This window comes from Mus pahari, chromosome 21, assembly GCF_900095145.1.
Source record: "Mus pahari chromosome 21, PAHARI_EIJ_v1.1, whole genome shotgun sequence".
NCBI lineage: Eukaryota > Metazoa > Chordata > Mammalia > Rodentia > Muridae > Mus > Mus pahari.
In genome coordinates, this window is record NC_034610.1 from 49,040,304 (window position 1) to 49,062,574 (window position 22,271).

The 22,271-nt window shown below is 42.3% G+C and overlaps 1 protein-coding gene across 5 annotated transcripts in view; it reads right to left on the reverse strand.

Annotated features, from left to right (window-relative positions):
- The window catches only part of L3mbtl3 (L3MBTL histone methyl-lysine binding protein 3), a 102,455-nt gene that overhangs the window by 66,357 nt on the left and 13,827 nt on the right, over window positions 1-22,271 (reverse strand). For 3 of the 5 annotated variants that reach the window (XM_029533048.1, XM_021221351.2, XM_029533047.1), the window contains exons 2-6: window positions 12,717-12,833; window positions 4,807-4,918; window positions 4,371-4,445; window positions 2,725-2,884; window positions 1,291-1,423 (exon numbers count right to left, since the gene is read on the reverse strand). In XM_029533048.1, coding sequence (XP_029388908.1) covers window positions 1,291-1,423; window positions 2,725-2,884; window positions 4,371-4,445; window positions 4,807-4,918; window positions 12,717-12,818 — 582 coding nt within the window. In that variant the 5' untranslated portion in view covers window positions 12,819-12,833. The remainder of the gene's footprint in view (window positions 1-1,290; window positions 1,424-2,724; window positions 2,885-4,370; window positions 4,446-4,806; window positions 4,919-12,716; window positions 12,834-22,271) is intronic. The other 2 variants (XM_021221353.2, XM_021221352.1) reach the window with 1 other exon arrangement.

A 22,271-nucleotide genomic window follows, 5' to 3' on the forward strand; every position in this document is an offset into this window, starting at 1 on the left:
AGCATTTCCAGTTGCTCTTTGGAAGAGCTCCCTCCTCCTTAAAACACATCCTGGTCTTAGCTCCATGACTGTGCCTGCTCTCCTCAGACCTGTGAGTCAGGATCTCCTAGTGGTCAGTGAGCTCCAGGAATCCTTCTGCCTCCGTAGCCACTAGGACCAGAAGCAGGAGAGCAGGAGCTCCTGTACCTACCTTTTTGTTCAGGTCCTGGAGATCTGAACTTGGGTCCTTATAGTCACAGAGCAAGTGCTTTACTGGCAACCATCCATCCCCCCATCCCTCGAGGTCATCTGTACCCTCAATAACCTCATCCTCTATCTCTAGCTGCTTTTTCCTGACTTCATGTTTCTGGCTGCCTAACACTTTTAAGATGTGCAGGTACCAAGCGCAACAAACTCTGCATGCCCCAAACGGCCTCTGCAGAGCTTTTTCTCCATCACCCTTGAGTTCACTCACATTCCAGGCATTTGTTCAATCCAGGAATCTACAGTTCATAGATTCCCTGGATTCTTCCCTTCCATACATCCTCAGAACCCTACCTACTTCTAACAAAAACCACCTAACCTAACCTCACATGATTCTCTACCACGTAAGAGCTATGACACTACAAGATCATCTAACTGCTTTTCCTGACTACAGCCTTGCTTACCTGGGTCAAAGCAAATTGGTCATGCCAAAACAAATCAAACACAGCATCCCCTTGCCTTTAACTTCACAGTGTCTTCCCACTATCCTCAGGAAGCCATAAAGTTGACCTGATCCAATCACACAAGCCTCAGCGTCCTCTCTGTGCTCTGCCCTAATCCTCTATGCACCTCCGTGCTGCTGACGTCTGTCTGTCCCTCCTACATAATGAGCTAGAGCTGTACTCACTTTGGGTAGTCTCTTTAGAGGTTGTGTCTTGCAAAGTGCTCAATGCACATAGCTACCTCACTGTTCACATCTCGGCGTTCCTGTCTTTCTTGGAGCCTTCGCATAAGAGCCAACGTAAGCTAGCTGGCCAATGCTAATGTCCATGTTAAATGCCAACATAGCCCTAAGGGGAAACTGGTATCAGTTCTTTTGCATATCATGCCTCCTTAGCCAGAGCACAAGGTCTTCAGGAAGAAGGACCTAATTGCTGCTACATGTCTTACTCCTCCGTATTGCCAATCCATCGAATCTCGGGACAGAAATGATCCCCGAACTAGCATTCACTAACTCGAGCAACTGACTCCAGAACAGATCTGGTGGCCAGCGGCAGCCCAAGATGACTACGCATGCCTCAGAATGGACACATAAGAGCTACTAACCATTTCATCATCTCTCTCTTCTGCATCTTCCTTGGAGTCCGCCTTCAGAGACAGTTTTGGCTTTTTCTTCCGACTACACTTAGGATCTTCCTCGTCATTGTCTTCGCCTCCATCCCGTTCTTCCTTCTGATCTCTGGTACGTTTATAACCCCAAAACAGTGACGGCAAACAATACCTATCAAACATCTGCATGTGGACTATTGATGCAAAAATTATTTTTAAAAACGTTCTCCAGAGGAAACGTTTTATTACCAAGAGTGGTCCACAGGCATTAACATATCATACATATAGAGAACATTAAATCATTGTCCATAGATCTGTCTGCATACATAGAAACTGGAAAATATTTTATATAATAATTTCAAAAGGGAACTAGCAATATATATGACATGGATCCTAGTGAGTTTATAATTACTTGTCTACCACGATAATAAAAGAATCAATTATTTACAGATATATGTTTCCAGGGCAACTAGAAACCAAAGTCCTAGCAATTTTAAGATTGACAAATCTAGTAGAAAAGACCAATGGTAAACTTGTAAAGAATCAGTTTGCCAATACAAAACAATCACAATTTCTATATTGACTAGGATATGTGAGAATCTCCACTGAGACATAAAAGCCAAGGGACTAGAGATGGCTCCATGGCTAAGAACAATGGTTGCTCTTTCAAAAGACCCGGGTTCAATTTCCAACACCACCTGGTGGCTCATAACTGTCTATAACTACAGTTCTAGAGAAACTGAAGACACCTTTTGACTTTTGAGGCATGCATGTGGTACATAGATATACATGTATGCAAAATATCCATATAATTACATTTTTAAAATCTGAACTACATTTAAAAATAAGCGTCAAGTCATTTATTTTGCTCTATACTATTGTATGCAAGAAACACATCTTTTTGTTCCTAAGCTGCATTTTGTTAAATAGTCCTCGGATGGGTTGGTGGCATAGCACTTACTGTATGTACTCCAAAGTCATCCTATGAGGACTTACTACAGTATCTCTAGTGGACAGTTCCAAGGAGTTGACTGCCCATCCTATCAGTGGTACCTTTATTCTCTGTGTGGCGTTTCAACAGAGTTAGTTACCTCAGGATTCCGAAAATATAAACAAGTGTGTTATGAGTATCAGTACCATCTAACTGTCTGCATAGGTGAGAAATACCTAGAAACTCTTCATGTGAAACAATTAAATTAATGGCAACAGTGGTCGACCACAGACACAGGGCATCTCTACTATGATGGACCAGGTGTGAGAAAAGGCACTACATCCAATGCAGGCAGGGGTCAAGGCCCATCTGTTACTGGAGAGAAAGTCTAAGAGACAGGTTTGAGAGGGGAACAGATGTCCTATGGTACACAGTCGCCTCAGATCCTATGATCTGGAAGTCTCTGATGCACTTTAGAAATGGAAGGGAAAGGGACCTACTTGTCTTTGGCATGCCGAGCACAATTCTGGCTGCAATATTTTCCTCCAGAAAGACACTCATCTCCGTTGCCATACTGACAACAGTTCTCACAAAACTGAAGCCCATCTGCTTTTGATTGCTCCTTCAGCCTGAAAGGCACCCCAGCCTTCTCCGAAAAGACTGGAAGAAGAAAAGAAGACGAAATAGTAAAACCAAGCTAGAAGGCAGGTACATTTAAACGTTTTCCTCTACTAATCTTGTTAGCAACACAATTAAAAATGATGTTTGTTGAATGAATCAGTGATTGAACGATAAAGTTGGGGGAAGGGGCTAAGCTTGGCAGGAATCAGTTGAATCACTTCTACTAAAAGAGAAAACAATCTTGAAAAGGGGCCTGTGGGAAAGCCGAGGCAGGCAGATTTCTTTTGAGTGTGAGATTTGCTTGCCTACATAGTAAGACCTATCTCAACATAACAACTCTCCAAAGAGGATAAACATGAGAACTTGGCTTTCTCTATAGAGTTCAAAATAGAATAAAAATAGCTGGAATTAGTTACTAGATCAAATACTATTGGTCTACAAGTTCCAATCTACACGTCAAACTTGGATAAAGCTAAAAAAAAAAGGTCACGTGTATTATTTCATGTTTACAACATTTTGATGAGTGATTTTTTTTACTTAGTTGACTAAATTGACACATATAATTTTAATGTAGTTAATCTCCCGGATCATAATTATCCAAATTACTTAGGACCTCATATTTCCTTCTGCCCGAATCATTCAGCAAACATTTGTTAGTCACCAATTTATACTGGACACTGATTATGTCAGTGTGGACCTTGCCCAAGACAGCTCACAGGCTAGAAGAGAAGCCACACAAGAAACCCAGTGCTGGACGTACGTGTGGACGCATGCAGTCATAGAAGTGCAAGGAAGTTTTTGAACTGCAGAAGAAGAAGTGGTTCACTCAGCCAGGGGTGAGGTTGAAAAGAGTTTCTGACACAGCACCTCAACAGGGTTTTTAAGGCCAAAAAAGAAAGAAAGAAAAAAGACAAAGAAAGAAATGGCCTCTAAATCAGAAACAAACAAACAAACAAACAAACAAACCAAATCCAGCATGAACGAAGGCAGGAAAGCAGAAACCACAGGATGATCTGGGACAGTGACATGTAGGTCCATACTGCTTGAGCCATAAGCACAAGACACAGAGAAGGTGACAGAGTTGGGAGACAAAGCAAGCAGGTGGAAGCAAGCCTCCAAAGACTTTGCGAGGTCTGCGAAAGCAAGGAGACATGAACAAGGAAGCAAGTGAGCAGTCTACACAAGCCCCGCTGACTTCAGGGTGCAGGATAAATCGGGGAGGGGTGAGTTAGAAGCGGTGATTACGTAAGAGCCTTCTGTGGTAGATTAAGTGAGGGTTAGAGGCCTACAGTAAGGCAGTTGCAGTGGTGACAGCCAGATCTGAGACACATTTAGGGAATAAAAACCAAGAGCATTAGGAAACCGATGGCAGAATCAAATTCGGGATGACTCCTCGATTTCTTGATTACGCACCAGGTAGATGGCGCTACCACCGGCTGAAATATGGGTTAGTGAGGGAAAGAGCAGGTTTAGAAAAAGGGAGAAAGAAAAAAATTGCATTTCAGACATGTGGAATTTGAGGTACCTGTGGGACATCCAGGTGGAGATGTCCAGTAGGCAGGTGGAAATACGGGCCTGGAGCTCAGGGGAGAGGTCGGGGCTGGGGATAGAGCGGAATCATCAGCTTATATGTGTAACTTACAACTATCGGAGCAGGAAAAACAAGAGAGTGCCAGGCTTTTTGGCTGAATCAACTAGGAAGGCCATTAGCAACTTGGGTTTACTTGATGATTTGCAACTAACCTTGTGCTATTACAGATCTGGCATTAGAAATGAGGCGGCTTATAATTATTTTTAAAATATAAAGGCTGTCTGTCTCCTATCTGTTTTCATTACAAAAAAAATTATGTAGGAACATGAAAAACAGAAGTAACCCAGGGCTTTCAAAGTCTGGCCTCCTATAAAAGTCTGGTTTCAAAGCACTCAATGAGAAGACCTAAGCAGTAGTTGGGTGGCCTTACCGTCCTGAGCAGTTGGGACCATCCACGTGGTAGTGGCAGTCGCTTTCTTGACACTTTCCATCTCGCTTTCGTCTGTGATCACTTCCAAAGCTCCAAACTCATTTACTCGAAACTGGCAAGGACATGGAAGAGGAAAAAAAAAAAAAAAAAAAAAAAAACGGAAATGTATAAGGAAACTCCTGGGGGGGGGGGTGTTATTTACGTCGTCGCCGCAGACACACAGGCTTTAAGCAAACTGAGCACCTGCCAGGACAGGAACAATGCTATCTAGGATGGGCTTTTTAATAACAGTAAGGCCCTTTTTGGTTTATAAATCTGGGGCTGAGAGGGATTAGAAGGCACACAGTAGGTGTCCCTTCAGCCATGCACATAGAAAATGGCCCAACACTTCTAACTGGTACTTCTGACACATTTTTACTAAGATTTTTATTTATTTAATACTACTTTTTTAAAGATGTAAATATTTATTATATGTAAGTACACAGAAGAGGGCTTCAGATTTTGTTACAGATGGTTGTGAGCCACCATGTGGTTGCTGGGATTTGAACTCAGGACCTTCAGAAGAGCAGTCAGTGCTTTTACCCACTGAGCCATCTCTCCAGCCCCCTACTATCATTTACTTAGCAAAGTTACTAAAGTTACTCCTCTCTACCCCCAAGGAATTGATTCATCTCACTAAAGCAGGCATAGTTCAAAGAGAAGGACATAATGGCCCATCACCTTTCTCCTTATATCCAAGATGAAAATTCATAAGCTACACCCTCCCCAGCACCACACTTCCATTTTCTTTCATCATTCTCAAAACTCTCCACCAACTTTAGCTGGAGTTTTCCCAAGCAACAGGGAGAAAATGAAGAAATAACCATAAGAAATGGACAAGTCTACCGCCTGCTGGCATGCCAGCAGGTTGAGAAAGAGGAAGGTCACTCCCAAGTCCTGGAGTTCTCCTTCCAGACCCTACAAGCTTCCTGTCACCCCATGCCAGCTGCACAGAAAGCAGGTTTCTGCACTAACAGGCTTCTATTCACGAAGGCTTAACCACTGCTGTTGTACCATAGCAGGGACTCTGCTCTCTCTAACTCAGAAATTCGTGGATTTAAATGTTTTCTTCAGTTCTTATACTTTCCATAAAACAAAATAGCAATCAGGATTCATGGGTGTTAGCAGGAGATAGATATATTCCACACTCATTGTGTAAAATCATTAAATACTTTCTAGATGGAATTAATTGAAATAGTTTAGGAATGTGGGAATGTTTACTCCCTATTATGTATTCTGGAAATAAATTCACAGGCAAAGTGCATTGCAGAAGTAGTGTCCATGCCAGTTCAGAAAATAGTGAAAGTCCATTTCATGAACAAGAACTAAAAATAACTTTTTTGAAAAAAGAAAACTTAAAGTTAAAAAAAAAAAAAAATTACTCAACTAGCAACTTCAAAGTAAGGCTGACAGTACCATCTACTGGGCAAGAGTAGATAAAACAAGCCACCGCAATCATTTAATGATATTAAAGAAAGTGATACAAAAATCAATTCTGAGTTCAGTTTTGTTTTGTTTTTTTTTAAATAGGAACAAACAATGATTCACTAAGAAGGGTCATTCTTGCGTTACTTGTAATTCACACTAATGTATTCTTACTCGACAAGAGCAAGATGTGAGAAATAGCACCAGACATTTAGAATAGACAGAACGGATTCTAATGACTGCTAAGCTGCAAACCACCCTGCATTATAAACATCCCCCAAAAGGACACCAGATCGAGTCTCTTATTGGAAAGTGCAGGTCCAACACTTGGAAAGGTAAATACTCTTGAAGTTAGAAGGTAATAATATCTCTACGAACACACTTAACCACAGCCATCTTCTTCTCTGCTAACATTACAGCCATAACGGACAGTCTAAGTACAAAGCGGACATGCAATGTCACTTGGGGACACAGCCCTCAGCCAGAGAGCAAGAATGGACACCAAGGGCTGATGCATGAAACAGGTGTAAGAAGAAGAAGCCACGTGCACACCTGCGGGTCTAGGATCCAAAGGTTGCGCCATACCTCAAAGGTCCCCTAAAACCCTGAAACTTAGACAGCATCTGCTCTCACTGTGATTCTTCAGCTCAGGAATCAAACCCTCAAAGTATGTTCACTCTAAGTAAAAAGACAGATAGATTGAGTTTTCTGGTGGCGTTCTCTTTTTGGATTTTGGATGTGCTGATGAAACTAGATGTCCAATGACAGGATTCCAGAAAGACCGATACATTTCCTTTTGTTTCCCCAATTAAACTCATAGGTTCTCCAAGTTCTTATGAAGGCTTTGGAGTGATATAAAATTTCTCACCGGGCGGTGGTGGCACACGCCTTTAATCCCAGCACTCAGGAGGCAGAGGCAGGCAGATTTCTGAGTGCAAGGCCAGCCTGGTCTACAAAGTGAGTTCCAGGACATCCAGGGTTATAACAGAGAAACCCTGTCTTGAAAAAACCAAAACAAAAAAACAAAAAAACAAAAAAACAAAAAAAAAAANAAAAAACCAAACAAACAAACAACAAAAAAAACTCAAGTGCTCCACTCTCCAACTGAAAATACCTACCAAATTATAAACTTTTTGTTGTTGTTGTTTTGTTCTTTGTTTTTTTTTGAGACAGGGTTTCTTTCTCTGTGTAGCCCTGGTTGTCCTGGAACTCACTCTGTAGACCAGGCTGGCCTCGAACTCAGAAATCCGCCTGCCTCTGCCTCCTAAGTGCCGGGATTAAAGGCATGCGTTACCACTGCCCGGCCAAATTATAAACTTTTACAAAAGCAATTAATTAAGTAATACAAAGATAAGGTTGGCATGGCAACTTTTCCTACATATGAATCCATCCAGGTCAGTAATAAAAGAATTACGCTTTAGATATCTGCACAGCCGCAAGGCTTTATTTATCTGGCTTGCCCTGAGCCGCCTTTGTTGACTCTGTTCTTTATTTTTGCTTGTAGGGGTAGAAGCTCTTGTCCCTCTTTTGGGTCTCTTTAATATTAGAAACTAAAAGGAACTATCAAGGTTCCAATTTCCATTTTATTACTTTTGATGTTGAAGAAAAAAAAAAACAAAATTAAATGTGTTTTAAGGGCAAAGATGTTTGGTCACTAAACTGTTTTAAACATTAACTGAGAAGGCAAAGCCGTGCACTAAGAAGATGGTGCTGGGTTTTACAGCTGGCTGCAGCAGCTCTGCTCTCCGACGTAATTACTCTTACTAGATAAGACAGTATCGCTCTCAGGGGAGGATCCACATTTTACCAAAGGACTCCAAAAGACTTAGCTACTTCTCTGACTCAACGGACTTCTCTCTGGAGAAATATTTGAGACAATATTAGAAATTCAGGCAGACTTGCCCCACCTGCCTGCAGATCCCATTCCTTGAACTAGGCTGCCTTCCTTGTCTGGCCTCAGTGGGAAAGGATATGCCTAGTCCCGCAGTGATTTGATGTGGGGGAGGGGGAGGATGGGGTAGGGGTAGGGGCTTGATCTTTCCCAGACTAGCAGTGAGCACTGGCTATCTCCTGACCTGCGGAAGTAAGTGACTCTGTTTCTGGAAGCCCTGTTCCTGCTCTCTCCCCATGCACCTTCCCAGATGTCCTCCCAAACGGCATTGTCAGCTCAAATGATAACTGGTGGTGTTTAAAGGCTCCCTGGTTCCTGCAGCTGAGGGAAGTTTCAACCTCTCCAAATGTACCCTTTCCCCAAGTCTGTTGATCTTGGCATGCTCTGTCTTTAGGCAGCACTGTGGCAGTGTTAAGAGGAATGGTTTCAATAATCATCGCAGTCTCCTCTGACCCCGAGCTGCAATAACTAAGTAACAAAAGATAGAAGATGCTAAATGAAAAGATGAGATACACTGCAGGTAAAGCGCTCCCTCGGAGGGTTTATTTCCTATTCCTCTCACTTCTGCATCCAAAAAGATGTTTGTACTTTATTTCAAATAATTATGGTTAATTAACCCAGGATGTGACAAAGGCAGAGAAGCATGAATTATGAAAATTGTCAACATTTTGGTTTAGTAAAAAACCAATTGTTTAACTACTTAACCAAGAATTTTTTTTTTTTTTTTTTTTTTTTGGTTTTTCGAGACAGGGTTTCTCTGTATAGCCCTGGCTGTCCTGGAACTCACTTTGTAAACCAGGCTGGCCTCGAACTCAGAAATCCACCTGCCTCTGCCTCCAGAGTGCTGGCATTAAAGGTGTGCGCCACCATGCCTGGCTTAACCAAGATTTTGATTAAGAAGTTTTATGTAACAGTCAGTGAGATGGTGTATCACAAAGCTTTTCTTGGGAAGTCGCAACACATGTGTTTGCTCAACTACAATCTTAAGCCCAAGACAGACCAAAGTTCAGATACTACCAGAGTTCAACTTGCTGAAAAAATTTAATTACTGGGGTCACTTACAGGAGCACAAAAAAACCTCAAAGGCAGTTGAATCACCAAAGTTCACCCCATCATAGATGAGACCTCGCAAAGCTGGGACCTGGAGCACAGATTACAGTCTGCAAGTAACTCACACAGGTTAGAAATGATCCCATCTAAATAACTCAGTTGATCTAAACCACTTCCAGGCAGTTCTGCTGGCCCTAATTCTCTGCAGCTCAGCTAGCATGGGAGTCATCTTTGCAGCCTGACACTTCTCTCTTCTGAGAGAGACTCTCAACTTTTATTGCTTACTCTGGCAGGGAGGAGCCTAGTGAATCTGTTCAGTTTCAGGGACTTCCTGAAGTTATTTTGAGTGGTTTACCTTCCTCTTTAAGGAGCACGGTAGACTGTTTAAATTTCAGAGGAAACTATTATGACATGCACCTCTAAACACACAAACCATTAAAGAGCAGCAGCCTGGCCTTTGCTCTTCACACAACAGATAGGCTATGAACTGAAAAGGTTATAAATAATATCTTTTGTATGTGAGAGAGACACAGAAAAAGAGAGAGGCATGTGTGAGTGTTGTATGAACACACATACTGCTACATATACCATCTATACAATACAGAGGCCAAGTAAATGTCTGTGTTCTGTCTGTCACCCTCCACCTTATTACTTCACTGAGAAAAGTCCTCTCTCTAAACCTAAAATTAGGTTGGGCTGCATTGTACATGGGTGCTGTGGGACCAGACTTAGTTCTTCTGTGCCTTTCCTCTACTCTTTACATACTAAAGTAAGGTATCCAACTGTCTACTGCCCATAGGTAGATTGGACACATGGTAATTATCATATAATCACATGAGTATAAAAGTCATATCTAACAAGCCTGATACTAAAACCCTAAATGCCTTAATTGCCTGATTATCTTAATAAAAATAATGGGTTAATTTCTAAAATCCATTGCTTAGAAAACTTAAAAGCAATCCAGATTTCTTAGGGATGGAAACTCCCCATTTGCCAAAGGCTAACTAAAAGAAAGTTATAAATTTCATCGTGTACCTGACATATAAAATGCATGATGCATGAAAATACAGGAGAGTAATGTGCATGCCAAATAACAGAAAAGGACAATTTTCATAATATAGTCAGAGAATGCACAATTTGTTTGCAGTCTTTCACCAACCGTCACCGCTGTCTTACAGCTGTGAGTTTATGGATTCTGTCGACTCCCATTTTTTCAGATAAAGCTTACACCATGTAAGGATTTTAAAGACTCATCCGTAGGCTTTACTTTATTGTTAACTGTGTGTATGTAGCGAGGAGGGGGGGAGGGGCTGTGGGTGGAAGTACCCTTAGAGTTCAGAAGATCCCCTGGAACTGGCTTTACAGGAAGCTGTGAGCTACCCAGTCAAACTAGAGTCTCCTGCAAAAGCAGAGCATGCTCTTCACTGCTGAACTACCTCTGCAGTCCCTGACGTTAGGCAACTGGACAAAGTTCACATGCTAATATATGGCTGACATTATCGGAGCTTGAAAAATAGATTTTTTTTTTCTATTTAAATGCTATCAGCTCTCTTTGCCCACCACAAGTCACACAGGTGTCACCTGGAGAACGTCAGAACAGCTTGATTCCACTTAACTTTACTGCAGAGCTATCACGACCCAAAAGAATTAACTGATTCTATAACTTCTCATCACTCAAACCCAAAACTGGAAATTTCTTCTTTTGAATAATTTTGAGTGGATACAAAGTGTGTGTGCATACTTATAAGTACCATATGCTATTCCCATATACACACACAATATGTAATGTTCAGATGAGGGAATTAGCCTTCCTACCTCCTCAAACATTTCTATTTCTACAAAATAAGAACCTTGGAAACCTTCTTTGTTAGTTATTTTAAAGTAGACCATATATTACTTTAGACTCCAGCTACCCTATGGTATAAAGGACTGCCACAGTTTAATAGTTCTAACTATATGTTGGTACTCTTTTAAAAATAGTTTCTCCAGTTTTCACTAAACCTCACTGTAATAGTTTTGTTTCCTTAATCTCATACACTGGCTCTTTGGCTCAATTAAACCTAAGCCAACCAAAATCTCAAACATTTTTCCACCGGCAGGCAGATGTTTAAATTGTGCCCTTGAGGATCAGTGAGGGCAGGGACTGGGCTAAGATATTTGTCAGGCGGCCATCAAAAGGATTAGATTTCAAGAAGCCTAAGTCAGGGGCAAAATTTTTCGATTTGAGGCAGCACAGAACAAGTCTTACAGAGACAGGCCACGTGACAGCCTGTTAGAGATACAGGAAGCTCAAACACCTGAGAGAGTAAGTACAAACACAAAGTCTAAAAGGCCACAGGCCACAGAGAGGTTCAAGGTCCCAAAGGCAGGATCAGAGCAAATCCACACTAGAAATGAGAAGCACGGGCCAAAGGGAGCTTGCACAACTGTGTTCCATGGAGCAGCAGAGGTAGTCCTAATGCAGGCTCAGTAGAGCAGGAGACTCATGGTGGGCTAGCACATAAACAATGGGCAGACTGAACCCCATGAAAAGTAGAGATGCACAGTGGGGCTAACACGTATACAGTGAGCAGGCTAGCACATACTTAGTTGGCAGACTGACCTGTGAAGAGTGGAGACACATGGTGTGCTAGTACATAGACAGTGGACAGACTGACCCATGAAGAGTGAAGACACACAGTAGGTTAGCACATATACAGTGGGTAGACTGAGCCATAAAGACTGGAGACACATTGTAGACTAGCATATATACAATGAGCAGACTGACCCATGAAGAGTGGAGACATACAGTGGGCAGACTGACCCATGAAGAGTGAAGACACACAGTAGGTTAGCACATATACAGTGGGCAGACTGGACCCCACAAAGAGTGTGCTGGTGAGCAGGTGATTACACAAAATTCGTATTTATAGTATAAATAATTGAAAGGCAGTAAATAGTTCTATTGATTCAAATTTTTCACTTTTTTTTTTTTTTTTTTTTTTTTTTTTTTTTACCCAACTTCTATAAAAGGACACTAGGACCCAGGGAATGTGGTTACCCACTCAAAGCTACAAAGCCGTTACTAAAATATACAAAAAGCTAGACTTTCTAGGTCTGGCATTGCCATATATATTGGCTATCATCATCATCATAGAACAAAACCAGCTGATCTTCCTCAAAGGTCTTGGTGATTTCCTCAGATTACGAACATACTAACAATATTCTTCAGACCCTTAACCCAAGGGATAAGATCTGGCAATCCATCAGTATTACAAGGTAGCTTACAAATTTACTACAGAATACCACATACTGTACGAAGCCAGAACACTCTATTTAATGCTTTGAATTTTTGTTTCATGTATATACATTGAAATACATTGTTTCATGTATTTCATTGTAAAATAAGCTGACTACAGATACATACAATATATAAATAAATAACTATATGTACTTATTTATACATACACACACACACACACACACACACACACACGCATGCATGTGTATGATAAAGAAAGCCTACCTTTAAATCACTTCCTGGTAGGGTACCAACTCCATCCTTCCAGTCCATAACACTAAACACATCAAACTCTTGACCACTTGTGCTAGATGCAGATTCAGTCATGATTTATTTTGTAACCTGGAAGAGGGGAAAGAGTATAAATACTTCACGTGTACACTGATTTAGTTATCATTATCAGTTCTGCTTCCTCCTCCAATTTCTTCATTTTCTTGATTCATCCATCTAAAAACAACCGCTCCAAAGCGTCATGAATGGGGCTGAGGATGGAGACCCTGGGAGAGTAATTGCCCAGCAGGTATCAGGCCCTCCAATCCCTCTGTGTATTACATTTCAGTTTTACTTTGTGGTGTCAGAAACTGCAGCTAGAGTTAAGAGAGGCACTCACTCTACCCTCCCCCTCACCCCCCAGAGCTATACCACTTTTTTCCAGAGCGTGAGAATCTCCACCTTTTCATTTAAACAATTAACGTTCCGTTTGGCATTAATCAAGTCACCAACAGCATTGCTATTGCAGCTGAGACAATGTGAAGTCTATGAGGTTTACTTGAAAATCAGCGTTGTGAACTTGGACAGTCAATCTGATAACTGAGATGTCACCAAGTACCTAACAGGTGGGGAGGGGCTTGTGTATGCACTACGGGCTCACTAGATCCAAAGAGGACTTATCCCTAAATAGACTAGAGTGGGACACTCTGAGACAACAGGTGGGGAGGGGTTTGTGTATGCACTATGGGCTCACTAGATCCAAAGGTGACTCATTCCTAAGTAGAGTGGGGCACTCTGCGACTTCATACTACTCAGGACCACATTAAAACTCACAGATTGTTTGCTTCTGGACGGTTCCATTTAATATTTTTGAGCAGCTGACCTCAAGTAACTGAGCCCTGTGCTAACTATACTCTTAGAAAACGGAATTCCACTTCTTGAGATAAAGGAACTACAAAATAAAATGTGGATTTAAAAGATACCATTTTGAATCTGTTATTCTGTATTACTCTATTGTATTCATCTATATTAACCTACCAATTACATGTCTGACCTACTAAGACAGCAAATGTGAATGTGATTTTTTTCAGAAAGAAATCAAGTTTGTTTGTTTTGAAACACCTACTATGATACTCACAAGCTTCCCAACAGCCAAGACTTTGCCAAGGACATGGAAAAAGTAGTGAGAGAAATGAGAATGAAGCGTAAAACACTTAATGAAATATGACAACAGTTGGAAGATTTACATAGTCCGTTGGAAAAATGTTCTCCAAATGACTAAGGTCTAAAGTTACAACAGTAAGCCCAGGAGGGATTGGTTCCAACTCTCAGAAGAATCAATTTTAACAGAGGGTGAAACTTCAGTCATCGGGTTCCCAACTGCACGCCAACCCACCTTTAGGGTAGACTGCCCCTTGTGGGGTTTTGCTGTAGCATCAAAGATTTCCACCATTACTGAAAGAGAAGCAAAATATTCCTCTTTTTTCCAACCCTGTCTCTACATAAAACCAAACTTTCTTCATATACTTCAGCCAAAACAACAGCCTGGAATAGACGAAAGGCAGGCGAAGTGGTAAGAATCCAGCTATCTCTCGTAAAGTCAGACATTAGAAAGGTTTGCCCAAGGACAAAACTACATCAACTTCTCCCATTTACGACTGCTAGTAAGGTATTGTACTGGCTAGCTTTGTGTCAACTTGACACAGCTGGAGTTATCACAGAGAAAGGAGCTTCAGTTGGGGAAATGCCTCCATGAGATCCAGCTGTAGGGCATTTTCTCAGTTAGTGATCAAGGGGGGAGGGCCCCTTGTGGGTGGTGCCATCTCTGGGCTGGTAGTCTTGGGTTCTATAAGAGAGCAGGCTGAGCAAGCCAGGGGAAGCAAGCCAGTAAAGAACATCCCTCCATGGCTTCTGCATCAGCTCCTGCTTTCTGACCTGCTTGAGTTCCAGTCCTGTATCCTTTGGTGATTAACAGCAGTATGGAAATGTAAGTCGAATAAACCCTTTCCTCCCCAACTTGATTTTTGGTCATGATGTTTGTGCAGGAATAGAAACCCTGACTGAGACAGGTAGATTTGTTACCTTTCATAAAAATTGTATTTATGTATATTATCATACAGTGAGTTTACTATCACTATCCTTGAGTAAGTAATCAAACAACCTATTTTAATACAGTAGGTATCACTATGCAGAGAATATTAGAAAAAATAACTACTTGAGTTTTCAATCATTAAGATGTGAGACCAAAAAGCCTGAAAGTCGCTGCTGTCCAGAACAATAGTTTGCTTCCCCCACAGAGAAGAAACAGGGATAAGTTCACAGGCAGCGAGCTGCACGTGGAACTTAGATCTAAGCATACCTACAAGAAGACATGGCACCCAGTCACAGGGCACCAACTCGCAAATCGCAAATTACTAAGAAAAAACTTTACTGGACAGAGTATTAGAGGAACACTGCTTTTCTTTCTTAAAAGTGGGATGATAGAACATAGTAAACATTTTTGTTTTATTTTCTTTACATATATATATATATATTTTTAAAAGATTTATTTATTTATTTATCTTATGTGAGTACAATTATAGTTGTCTTAAGACACACCAGAAGAGGGTGCCAGATCCCATGACAGATGGTTGTGAGCCACCATGTGGTTGCTGCGAATTGAACTCAGGACCTCTAGAAGAGCAGTCAGTGCTCTTAACCGCTGAGCCATCTCTCCAGCCCTATTTTCTTATATTTTATGCTCATTAATTGTGTGTTTGTATCTACTGAGGCACATGCATGCCAGAGTGCACATATGGAGGTCAGACCGTAACTTGGAGGGACTCAGGTCTCTCTTTCTTCATGTGGGTTCTGAGGGTTGACCTCGGGATATCAGATGCAGAGGCACTGAGCCACCTCTGGTCCATTTTTTATTTTGTCAAGAGACAGAGTCCCACAACTATGCTAGCCTCAAACTCATGAGTCTTCTGTCTCTACTTCCTATGTGCTAGGATTACAGGGACATTCCACCACGCTAGCGAGTATGTGCTTTTTTGCTTTTTGTTTTTAAATGGAAGGCTCCTTTTATATTTTAGTGATTCAGGCAAAAATGGATAAATAAAAAGGCATATGAGAAATTTGTCTTCAACTAATGAGTAAACTCAAGTGGCCAGATAAAACTAGTGTGCTGGGAACTGTCCAACTGTGGGTAAGATCTCTGGTGAATCATGTATGTTCTTGATTTTACATCTTTTCAAGTTGCTTTGTATTTTTCTTTAGACAGAACATTGTTGTGTAGTATGCTATTCAAAACTTGGAATGAAGCTTAGGCTGGCCTCGATTTTATCCTCCTGCCTCAGCCTCCCAAATGATGAAATTACAGGCTCAAGACTTCACAAGTTCATCTTTCAATATGCCATACACATTCCTAAATAGTCTGTAAAAACTCTGGGCTTCTTTGAATGAGAAACTTTCTTCCTTTGAGAATTTCCAGAGATGCCAATGTTCTTTCTCCCCCTCGTTGCTTTAAATAAAATATCAACCAAAAGATATTTCTCAGCGTGTGAAGTGTCCATCACAAGGATCGAATTACACATTACTAAGACTTAATCCTCAGAGCAGAAGACAGGGGACAATTATGTGAGAAAAACTGAAAATATCAAATGAATTGAGATTTTGTTTCTACTGCTGTCATAAAACACTATTACAAAAAAAAACAACTCATGGAGGGCAGAGTTTATTTTATCTTACAACTCTCGGGACACACATCACTGAGGGAAGTCTAGGCAGGAACTCAAGGCAGGAAACGGAAGCAGAGAGCTCGCAAGACTAGCCTAGCTTATTCCTCATGGTCTGCTTTCTTATACCACCTAGGACCACAGGCCCAGGGGGAATACTGCTCCCAGGGGGCTAGGCCTTCCAACATCAGTCATTAATCAAGAAAATGCCCTACGACAATAAACAAGTCAGGACAGACTGGCACTTAAGTTGTGAATGAATCCTCCTTCATGAAATGGACTAGACCTCAATGACACTGGCAGTGTGGTAGAAGAGTGGTATTGATAGAACTTGACACTCCTGCTGGGCAAACAGTGAGTAACCAGGGTGTTTGGCCTTCGCCTACCTAAGGCAGGCAGGCAGACACAAACGTCCCAGCACTAGAACCCGCTTCGTCAGTTGGCACTCTCCAAGAGCTGTGGCAAATGTTCACTGTGTACTTTATGAAATGAGTAAGTCAATGTGCTTCTGCTTTTACACATCAATATTACACAGTGAACTCAGCCTGTAAGGACCCAGCAAAACTAGTAAACACTGTTCCCAACCACTGCCTTCACGCTCAGGTCCGTGGACGTGTCCTCTGAGCCGTTATAGTGAAGTGCATTTACTACACTGTATTTCCTAACATCTCCATTTGAAATCACCGGCTACTCTGTCACAGAAGTCTGAGGGGCTACAACTGATTGTTTTCCCACCCACCACCTACTGATCAGGAGGAACAGCAGGCAGCAACACTGTAAGGAAAGCTGTTCATTTTATGACACCCTTGTCTTTCTTGTTTAATTCTTCCCCTGTGCACATGGACACAAACACACAGACACACAGAGGCCTTTACTGTTCCTGCCATGTATGTCAGGGGTCCGAAGAGAGCAGTATAAGCCACAAACAGCATCTCATAGTGCCAAAATGCTGGTCTCAGATCTCTTGGGAAATGATGCTGAGATTCCTCAAGGAAGTACCATAAAGGTGCACCATGATCATGCTACCAGGAAGTACCATAAAGGCGCACCATGGTCATGCTACCAGGAAGAGCCAGTATCCCCTCCCTAGCCAGTCCTCTATCATGCTTTCCAGCCACACATGATGGCAGATAGGGCAGTCCGGGTGTTCAGAGGGTCAAAACAAATAAACCAGTGCAACTTTTGATTCCCAAAAGTATACGTGACCTCGCTGACTATGGCAGTCAATCACCAAGGGTTAGGTTAGTCTCCCAGCACTCCCCTGACAGCTAGGACAGTACAGCAAACAAAATGGTATGGGGCACTATCCTAAGACTGACTCACACTCTCTCTCTCTCTCTCTCTCTCTCTCTCTCTCTCCCTGCCCCCCTTCCTTTTCTCCAAACCAAAGCTATCCAACTTGACTCTCCCTTGAGAGCCTCACCCCATTAAATGGACCTCCTTAAGTTTCTATTAAATGGACCGCCTCCGTTTCTATTAAGTGGACCGCCTCCGTTTCTCAAGTTAACCAAGTCTCTGGTAGCCCTGACTAATGAACCCTCCCCACATGATGATAATAGCACTGTCCCATTAGATGTTAATAAGACCAGATTGTTTTTCCCCTTGTTTTTGTTTATTTTGGGAGGAGTGTGTGTACAGTGCTTCTATGTAGGCAGATCTGTCTTCAAGTAGCATCAGAGACTCAGAAAACCCATGTGAAGATACTGAGGAGATAAAACAGGCATAGAAAGCCCAAGACAAAGCAAACAAAATAACAAATATTTTGTTATGAAGCTGAAGGGGGCTGGGCCTCTCATAATCACTTTAAAAGCACTGTGAACTGACAACCCAGACCTTATCCTCCAACTCAGGAGGTCTGCGTCTAGAAAATAATCCTACTAGATGTGTGCGTGCATGCGTGTGTGTGTGTGTGTGTGTGTGTGTGTGTGTGTGTGTGCACGTGTGTGTGTGCATGCGCGTGTGTGTGTGCATGCGCGTGCGTGCATGCGTGTGTGTGTGTGTGTGTGTGCACGTGTGCGTGCATGTGTGCGTGCATGCGCATGCGTGCATGCAAATGCATGTGTGTGTGTGCGCGTGCATGCGTGTGTGTGTTTGTGTGTGTGCGCACGTATGTGTGCACGTGTGCGTGCGTGTGTATGTGTGTGTGCACGTGTGCGTGCATGCGCATGCGTGCATGCATATGCGTGTGTGTGTGTGTGTGTGTGTGTGTGTGTGTGTGTGTGTATAAAACCCATATCCAGGGGTTCTTCGTAGGTAGAGAGTTACAACAGGTCAATGCCATGGTATAAAGTGCCACAGGGAAAGGCAAAGAGGAAACTCCATGCTAATATAGAAATAATTCAAGATATAATTAATATGACTAATTTTAAGCAAAGTACAAAAATGCTGTGTTACCAAAGGAGATATGGATTATGTCCCCTGTATGTATATGTTATGTTTAGAAGGATCTGTCAGAAACTGGAGATTCCAGCTGTGTCCAAAAGGAGGTGGGAACAGTGTTCAGCAACAGCCACATTGAGTTTTCTCAGTGTTAAAATTAAAACTAATGTTAAAACAATACATTCAAAAGTTACGATATCTAAGCAGGGTTAGGCCTGGTTAGTACTTGGATGAGAGACCACCTGGGAATACCAGGTGCTGTAGGCTTTAAAAAAAAAAAAAAAGATATAATAAAAATATAATATATAAATGTTAAATCCTGTTTCACGCTTATTTAAAAGTATATTATAAGAGGCATGTCTTCCCACCAAAATATTTGCTACTAACGTCAACAAGAGAAACAATGGTGCAGAAGTCGCTACGGGAAAATTCGCCCTGTGAAGCTCTTGGGTTACTGAGAGAGAGGTGTTAACTCTAAGCGCATGCTTATCAGTATAGCAGATGGCAACGACCATATGCACCCCCGGACCCAGTGTTTACAGCCCCACCATCCTGATCAACACCTGAAGTTGTGGTGACACTTCCTACACTACCTAATCTTTCTTTCCTCGGAGACATGATTCTTCCATGAGCTGAGGGGCAGGCGCACAGTGTCAGGCCTGGCCTCGGTCCAGGTAAGGCTCTTAGTCAGAGGGCTTATTCTTAACTGCTATGAATGCTGCAAATAAAATGATTTTTAAAATAAAACTTTTTTGTTTGTTTTTTTTTTAAGAAATCAAACAAGCAAAATTAACTACTAGTGGCGTCTAGTGTTGAAGACAGAATAAAGGGTACGTGGACATGTTTATGAAAGCCATAGGCCACAAGATAGATGTTTCGGATCAACTGAAGACAGAAATGTCAAACGCAATGACTCAGACACATTGTGTGAACACAGCCACTAAGCCTTCCAAAGAATATCAGTAGAAAAAGATGTGCAAATTTATTTCAGTTAGTGCTCGACACCATAAAGATCACTCAACAAGAGAGATGCGGAGTTAGGGCTTAGAGAGATTATTTCTGGTCTTCTCTTAGCGATTTCACAGAACGTAGTTGTGAGAATCGAAGGTGGCTTGGGACCTAGCCCTCACAAATGTCATAGATCGACTCATCTCGCTTTGACTAGACAGTCTTTCATGTCACCTGTTTGCTTTCTGCCATGAGCAGATAAAAGAGGCTTTGCGAGACAGGCAGAAGTTTCTGGAGCCGACTCTGAAGGAAAGAGGCGAGATGGAGAGAAGATAAGAGTCCTCAGCACAAAAGGAAAGAGAGGCCCAACCCCCACCCAGAGTCTGGAGCAGCAGATGGAGGGAGCCAAAACCAGGTGACATCAATGCCGTGTGTCATCTGGCCAGTCATGCTCAAGGCACTTCTCTAGAACTTAGAGTGAGAAGAAGGCCAAGACGGTGCTCAGAAAGAGTAAAGAAAGAGACAGGGGCTGGGGACACGACTTGGTGAAAAACCCGTGTCCCCAAGGACTGAGGCCTAGACTCAGAGCCACGACATCCACGCAACGTCACCAAGCTCACTGCTCCACGTGATCCTAACTCTCAGCATGCGGAGAGCAGCAAAGGAAGCCGGGGCCTCAAGCAAGAGACCTTGCTGCTGAGAATAATCAAGGAGGACATTGGATGTCAACCGCTGACCTCCATATATACGGTGTGAGCCCACAGAACACACGCACACATATACACACATACACACACACACACACACACACACACACAAAATCAAAACCAAAGAATTTTCATAACTAAAAACAAACAGACCAAAACTTAAATAGGGGTTGGGGTGTAGTCCAGCAGTATGGTGCTTGTCTAAAATTATATGTCCCCTGGATTTAGTTCCTAGGACCACAAAACAATAAAGCGAACCAAGAACAGTCCGTTAAATGACCACTATCATTTTATAGTTTCTTTGTTTGAAGCCGCACGCTACATTTTTCATTTAATAGATGCAATTTCAAAATTAAGGTACAGCGATGCTAAGGTTGTAAGCCCAGGTTATTCAATGGGGAATACATTACTTCAAAGCAGAATCACGTTAAAATTCAGAGAACATGAGTAAAGGGGTGTGACTCACAGGTGAGGCCTGATGTATTTCTGCCTGATGGAGACCGACTTATCTTCCTTGGCTTTGGTTACAAAGACAGCGTACCTTAATCCCTTATGTGAACATGAATCAGGGGCACTAAAATCATTACTATGAACCAAACAGAATGACAGCTGTGTAAAAGAGTGACAGTGCAGTGGGAAAAAAACAAAAACAAAAACAAAACCCACCGCACTCAGAGGTAAGGAAGGCCTGCCTAAGGTCAATCAACATGCTTGCTGAGTGTGGTGGGACACACATTTAATCCTGGAACTGGGAGGGCAGAGGCAGAAAAAGCTGGATCTTTGGGAGTTCAAGGCCAACCTGGGTTATAAAGGTTCTGGGATAGATGGGACTACATCATGAGACCCACTCACAATTTAAAAGAAAAAAAAAGAAAAAAAAGAAAGAAAGAAAAAAAAAGAAAAGAAAAAAAAAAGAGAGAGAGAAAGAAAGATTTTTTTTTTCTGAGACAGGGTTTCTCTGTATAGCCCTGGCTGTCCTGGAACTCACTCTGTAGACCAGGCTGGCCTCAAACTCAGAAATCCCCCTGCCTCTGCCTCCCCACCCTCCGAGTGCTGGGATCAAAGGCGTGCGCCACCACTAAAAAAGTCATTCTTTAGCAACTGGTTTATGCTGCTCACCTAGCAGGGCTGTGTATGAAAGTGCTAAGCCTCCTCCAGGCCCCACAGTTGACCTTGTCATCCCTTCACTGATTGCCCCCATGGCCATCCTCCTCCCCCACCTCCTCCTCCTTTCTCACCTTTCCTACATTGCCAGCTCCTCATTTTTATTTAGATAACTATGAAGATTAGGCAAGCCAGGTAATATGCTGGAAAGCAAGGACTCTATCTCCCCAAGAAAACAGTCAATACAATATGTGCCTAGTCTAACTGTTTAGTTCATAAGGTTTTGGAGAGAATATGAAAATTGTTCAGTGATCCTAGAAACTAAACAGCCAGCCAGATGCGGCTGCTCATGTTCGTGATGTCAGCACTAGGGGTCTCTGAGGTGGGAGAGATTCTAGAGTCCTTGACCAGTTCGAACTATACAGTGAGCTCCAGGACAGTCTGGGCTACGGTAGGAGGACCTGTGTAAAACGAAAACAAAAAGCAATCAACCTAAATAATTAGACAGTGTTCCCCACCCCACCCCACCCCCAGTTGATTTCAACAACTACTATCATGAACCGCTTTTGTTCAAACCTACATTAGAAGATGCTAAGATTGCTACATTAAAAGTAGTTCTTGGGGCTGGTGAGATGGCTCAGTGGGTAAGAGCACCCGACTGCTCTTCCAAAGGTCCGGAGTTCAAATCCCAGCAACCACATGGTGGCTCACAACCA